This window comes from Antrostomus carolinensis, unplaced genomic scaffold (genome assembly GCF_000700745.2).
Source record: "Antrostomus carolinensis isolate BGI_N321 unplaced genomic scaffold, ASM70074v2 scaffold23959, whole genome shotgun sequence".
In the NCBI taxonomy this organism is placed as follows: Eukaryota; Metazoa; Chordata; class Aves; order Caprimulgiformes; family Caprimulgidae; genus Antrostomus; species Antrostomus carolinensis.
In genome coordinates, this window is record NW_010338228.1 from 29,278 (window position 1) to 35,277 (window position 6,000).

General features: G+C 39.5%; 1 protein-coding gene across 1 annotated transcript in view; it reads left to right on the plus strand.

Annotated features, from left to right (window-relative positions):
* SLC12A1 (solute carrier family 12 member 1) overlaps positions 1 to 6,000 on the plus strand; it is a 51,031-nt gene that overhangs the window by 21,728 nt on the left and 23,303 nt on the right. The window contains exons 11-14 of the mRNA XM_010175446.2: positions 770 to 921; positions 2,601 to 2,708; positions 3,504 to 3,627; positions 4,577 to 4,678. Of these exons, the coding sequence (XP_010173748.1) occupies positions 770 to 921; positions 2,601 to 2,708; positions 3,504 to 3,627; positions 4,577 to 4,678 (486 nt within the window). The remainder of the gene's footprint in view (positions 1 to 769; positions 922 to 2,600; positions 2,709 to 3,503; positions 3,628 to 4,576; positions 4,679 to 6,000) is intronic.

The following is a 6,000-nucleotide window of genomic DNA, read 5'->3' on the forward strand; positions in this document are numbered from 1 at the left end:
AGAGCTGTCTTTTCAGTGCAATACTTTTTTTTTTTTTTCTTTCTATTTGCATATTGTTTTGCCAAATAGGTAATGGTTACTTGTGGACTCTCAATAACAATGTTTTTGACATACTTGAAGATATCATATAAATGTACATTTTGGCTGCTAAAAATGTTAAGATCAGCACTCTAAGTTAACTCCATATGTTTCCTCCCATTTCTGGTGGCAAGCAAAAAAAGTGCATAAATACAAAATAAATAAAAATAATATAGGTAATTTCTCCTGTTTAAAGTTTTTCTCACTATATTGGTTATCAGTAGGGCTATGACAATTTGAACAGCTGAGGATCTGGGTCTCTAAAGCAACTGAGTGTCCTTGTTAAACAAAAAAAAGTGTATGCCTAGACCCAAGACCCTCACTGACCTGATTCCTTTGAATACTGACACTTGTAAAAGCAGTCACAGGCAGACAATATAATTCTGAGTTAGTCAATTTATTGTTGATCTCTGACTGGTTCCTTACTCTCAGAAATATGCTAGTTCTCATTAGTCAACTGGCTGATTATTTTAAAAGTAACAGAAGTACATATTTGCTTACAGATAACATGAGAAACTAAGCCACACTGCAGGGAAGTAATTTCTACCCAACATGAAACATTGCTCTTTGGGATGAGACTAAGGCAGCAGTTGTACAACATGTGTGCAGACTAAGAATCAAAGTGTGTCAAGAACATTCTTCCGATGTCACGAGGAAGGAAAATAATAATAATATATTGTTGTTTCCACAGCTTCCTGTGTTGTACGAGATGCTACTGGGAACATCAATGATACAGTTGTACCTGGAATGAGCTGCAATGGATCATCAGCCTGCAGCCTAGGCTATGATTTTTCCAGATGTGCAAGTCAGCCATGCGATTATGGGCTGATGAATAATTTTCAGGTTTTAATGAGATAATACATATAATCATAAGAAATATATTAATAGCTAAGTACAAACATGCAAAACCATTATTTGCTGGAAACTAACTGCAACGGGACATTCACTTTTATCTAAAAAAGTAAAAAACTATAGGAATAATCAAAGGGAAAAGTCCCCTACATTCCACATTGCCTCATACTGTCCATCACTAGCCTTCCCAGAACTCTGATAAGGTCTTTACCTCTTCTTTCAACAAGTACCACACAGCAGTAGGTGTTGTAACATCTTCAAACTCAAAATCAAGACTCAAGAGAGACCTCAGGAAGTCCTGTTAGATGAGCAACTCATCTCACTGCTCTTCACACATGGATGTGATTTTACCTCAGGGGTGCTGTGGTCACTGTTAAAATTTGTGCCACAGTACAAAAAAAATGGAGTTCTGACTTCTTAAAAAAAAAGTATCCTAAAATAGTTAAGTGAAAAATCAAGTGAGAAGTAAGACGGTGTTTCTTCTAGGCCAGAGAGAGACTGCCATTTTTATTCTTCAAAATAAAGCTTAGTCAAAGCATCAAAGTAAAGCAGTTCTTCTGCAGCCTGACAACCACGGCTCCCAGATGTCTGTTCAGCCCCTCTGCTTCACGGCCCACAAGAGGAGCTCACCACCCACCTGCACTTGCTTTTCAACTAGCCATTTGTAGCTTTCAAAGTCATTTGCTTTTTTCCCAGCTGGCTCTGCTAAATGACAGGGCTGGGTAACCACCTTAAAAGAGATCTGCTGTTCCTGTCACAGACTACTTTTCCTTCATTTCTTGATCATTTGCCATCCTCACTCCACCTCAGTTCAGCTGCCCAGACATAGGGCAATCTTTAAAATCAGTGGCCTCCCTATGGCCATAAACAGAGTTTCACTTCTTGCATTTATCTTTGCCAGACTAAAGTCAGAAAAAAATATGCCTTCATCTGACAAATCTCCAGGATCAACTGGTTTCTTTCCTGGAGTACTTCCTACACACCAAAAAGCATCTGGCAATCACATCTGTCCACTTCATCTTTTAGTTTCCTTGTCTGGTGCTTCTGAACAACCCTTTTGTTTCAGCGGTCACAGAGGCCAGTGCAGCCCCTCTGGGAGGGCTGAGGGAAGCCTGAGGGTGACCATCATTACTGTTCGCAGCACTGTTGTTAAGCCAGCACCATCAGGCATTTTTCTTTCTTTTTTAGCTATATTAAATAATCAAGGAAAAAACCCCAAACCAAACCAAAGAAGGTGCCTCCAACCACATTTCATACTTTGGTGCTTTTTCCTGCTGTTTCCATTTTCCTCATCTTGCTACAAGCTGACTATTTACCTGTCAACTAGAGGCTGTTACTTATAGCAACCAGTTAGTAAAGGAGTTGAGAAAATCTCACAGAGTAGTCATCTGCCTCAGCAAACAGCTGAGTACTTGCATAAAAATTTGGCTATGCTTCTATTGCTTTTTGCTAAAACAGAAATAATAGTATTTCCCTACTTCACAGTTGGTTTGTAGTATATTGAATTTAGAACTGTGAAAAGCAGAAGCATGTAGAAACAGAGTACTTAAAATGGGTCTGTGATCAAAAAGTGCATCCAAATGCAAGCCTGACTACTCTTTTTCCTTTTTTTTTTTTTTTTTTGTTGTTGTTGTTGTTGTTGTTGTTGGTTTTTTTTGTTTTCCCTAAAGGTGATGAGCATGGTGTCTGGCTTTGGTCCTCTCATCACAGCTGGCATCTTTTCTGCTACTCTGTCATCAGCTCTAGCATCTCTTGTCAGTGCACCCAAAGTTTTCCAGGTAAAATTCAACTATCCCTTTCCTTATACTCTGTTTTACTTCAAAGACATAAAATTTAGTTGAACTCTATGTGCCAAATGTGATATATATTTAAACAACACTGACACATTTGGGAGGAAGATGCAGGGAAAACAATATGTGGAACGTTTTCCAACAGAAATAGACAGGTCTTATCACCCTCTTATAAGGGTGATAATGTTCCTTTGGTCAGAGCTCAGCTTTGCTGCAGGAGCAGGTGATACACGTGTGCTTGTTATACCAAGGCTACTTTCAGAACCACTTCTGTCTTCTTAGTGAAAGCTCCCTGTAAGCACAAGAGTGCCAGGAATATGCAGGAGACCTCAGGATTGTAAGATTCATGTGGAGGGAGGTGTGCTCAAATAGACAGTCCAGAAGCTGTCTGGGCAGCAGTAACGTGGCCAGAAAGGGAGCAGAGGGAATGGGACAGAAAGATAACCTGTACAACTTACACCAAGCCGCTGATTTGCACTTCAGTTTCCTCCAATTTAGACTCCATTCATTCAGCTATTCAGTTAATCTTTTTTGTAGAGCACTGAATAAGTGCTAAATGCATGTGCTTCTGTTTTCCTGCTATATAATAGAATAGTAGAATATTGGCTTAAAACTTTATTTGAATGTTTACATGCCATAGCAGTAGATGTACTTGAAGCACTAAGATAGATTTAATTTTTGTTTAGCAAAATCTAGCAAGCTGTCACTCACAGAGAGTGAGCTTCTGATGCAAGAAAGCACTGATTAGCAGAATTAATTTCTGATTTCTAATTTGTTTACCAGGCTCTTTGCAAGGACAACGTCTACAAAGGGCTCCACTTCTTTGCCAAAGGATATGGAAAAAACAACGAGCCCATCAGGGGATATGTTCTCACTTTCGTGATTGCTATGGCATTCATTTTGATTGGTTTGTATACAATCTCATGTTCTGAAAGTATATAAAATAGTATTTTAATACAATTACTAGCTATGGTTAGAAAAATTTCCAGTCAGACAAGCTCTGACATAAGCCCAAGCACACTCAAAGCCCTGGTGGCAATTCCATTATTCTTAAAGAAGGCAAAAAGAAACCAAAAGGGACTCTAGTGACATCTCTATGCTATCACAGCCTCATTTTCAAAGATGCAGAGTTGGTGCAATTTCTGTTCACTCTGCTGGAAGAGGGCAGTGCTTAGAACTTATATTTCAAATAAGGCAAAGTCATCAACTTTGAAAATGGTTTTCTAGTTCATATTGCACATAACTCTCAGGTAATTCTGAAATAATTAGGAAGCCTACTCTTTCAAGCCTTCCCCACAGTCAGCTCCAAAGCAAATCCCAGTTTGCCAGCATTGGTGATAGAAAATCCCAGCTACCATATTTATGGGTGTGGGGATTTTTAAATTAGTTTTTCCAAGATTTGAAATTCAAACTGTGTGACAGTAAATAAATGGGAAGTTTAGTAGAGAGAATTCAGATTGCCATTTAAAAAGCAAAACCAGTAAGTTTTAACTGTAAGTCTTTTGTGAAGCATAACTGTCCTCTCAGTAATGTATTTAAAATTCTGAAATTTACATGAGATCTACATCACTAAGAGCCAGTCTGTAGAATCAGAGTATCAAGTATAACCTTGCATAGCACATAATGTTATTAAAATCAGCATCAGCAGACACTACTTAATATGAATGAAGGTATATCAAGGTGGCCTTAAATTAGTACCACAGGAAAATGTGGTACCATAAATTAGTACCACCACCCAAGCTCTCCCTGGATGACAAATTCAGACAGTGTCTAGATTTAATGCATTGTCAGGAAAAAGCTATCCAACAATCTAGAAACTGGTGCCTGTCTGACGTCCGTGTGTGTTTGTCTTGCAGCTGAACTGAATGCCATTGCTCCCATCATCTCCAATTTCTTCCTGGCTTCATACGCCTTGATTAATTTCTCCTGCTTCCATGCCTCATATGCAAAATCTCCAGGTGAGCCTGCATTCACCAGCCATTTTGGGCTTCAAAGTCAAATCTCTGCAAGTTTTTGTCTGTATGTCAGAGAAAGTTGCAGTAAAATACAGAAGCTATGTGATCTGAGGTTTTACTGCTCTCATAGAGTATGATGACATTTTATTTATCTCCAAAAGATAAAAATAATGGCTCTAGTCCTTACATTCCCTACAGTTGTACAGGATGAAAAAGGCTTTAATGGATCCCACTAGAGCAGAAAAGATCCTCCTCAGGGTGTTTCATCACCCCTCACTTTCACACAACATGGCTGGATAAAAACCTATGCCAACTCTAGCCGCATAAAGTAAGCAAGGTACAGTGGGGAGCCATTATGCCCTCCTCCTCCAAATCTACAGTGAAATTTACAGGAAAGTTCATAAGACCAGTAATTGTGCTAGAAATGATACTGTCTGGAAGGGAACATGTAGAACAAGAACAGGTCTACCATCCAGCATCAGCACAGCTCTGCAGTGGCTAGTAGCAGAATTGTAAGGTGAAGCGCAATGAGGTCCTGTTCAGGGGTAACTTAGGAGCCCCTCTCCACATCTGTGCAGCAGAGGAACATACAGGCTTTTGGGCTTGTGCATCACCACAGCAGAATAATTTTCATCATCTTCATGAATGAAGAGGTGACACCTTAAGGACTAAAGTCAATCAGCTGAGCAACATTAGTTTTGCAACACAGGAAAGACAATTTCCTGCCACTGTGAATCAATTATTCAATTTAAGGAGCAAGGAATAAATTTTTGATTTCCAGTGTGAAGAAACTGCAGCAGTGACATAAATGACTACATCAGCTTCCTTACTATAGATCTGCATGGTGCCATTTGCTCAGAGGGCAGGAAAGATGAGCACTTCTGCTAATTACCTGCACAGCTGAACAAATGCAGATCTGCTCTACATGGCCTTGGAGCTGAGTAAAAATTACCTCTATAGACTTCATGTGCGTACATCTGACTCTACTCTGCCACTACTTAAAATTTCAGACAAAACTGCAGTCATTTTTCTTTTCTCATTTCCTTCCATTAATTTCTGTCATGCACAGTGATAGATTATAATAATTGCAAGGCTGCAGGACAGCAAATTTCTTCACAGCAGGTCCTTCCTATTCCCTCATTACAAAGATGATCCAAGATAGGGTTGCTCAGCCTCTTCTTCTATCTTCCATGTTCTTTCCCTCTCCAAAGAATCTGCTCTATAGAACACCTGTCAGAGACCTGCAAACCATGGAGGCTCACTGCTTGCCTCATCATTTTAATTGCTAGCAGGGGATGGATTCGGTACTGCAGCTGAAGAGCAGC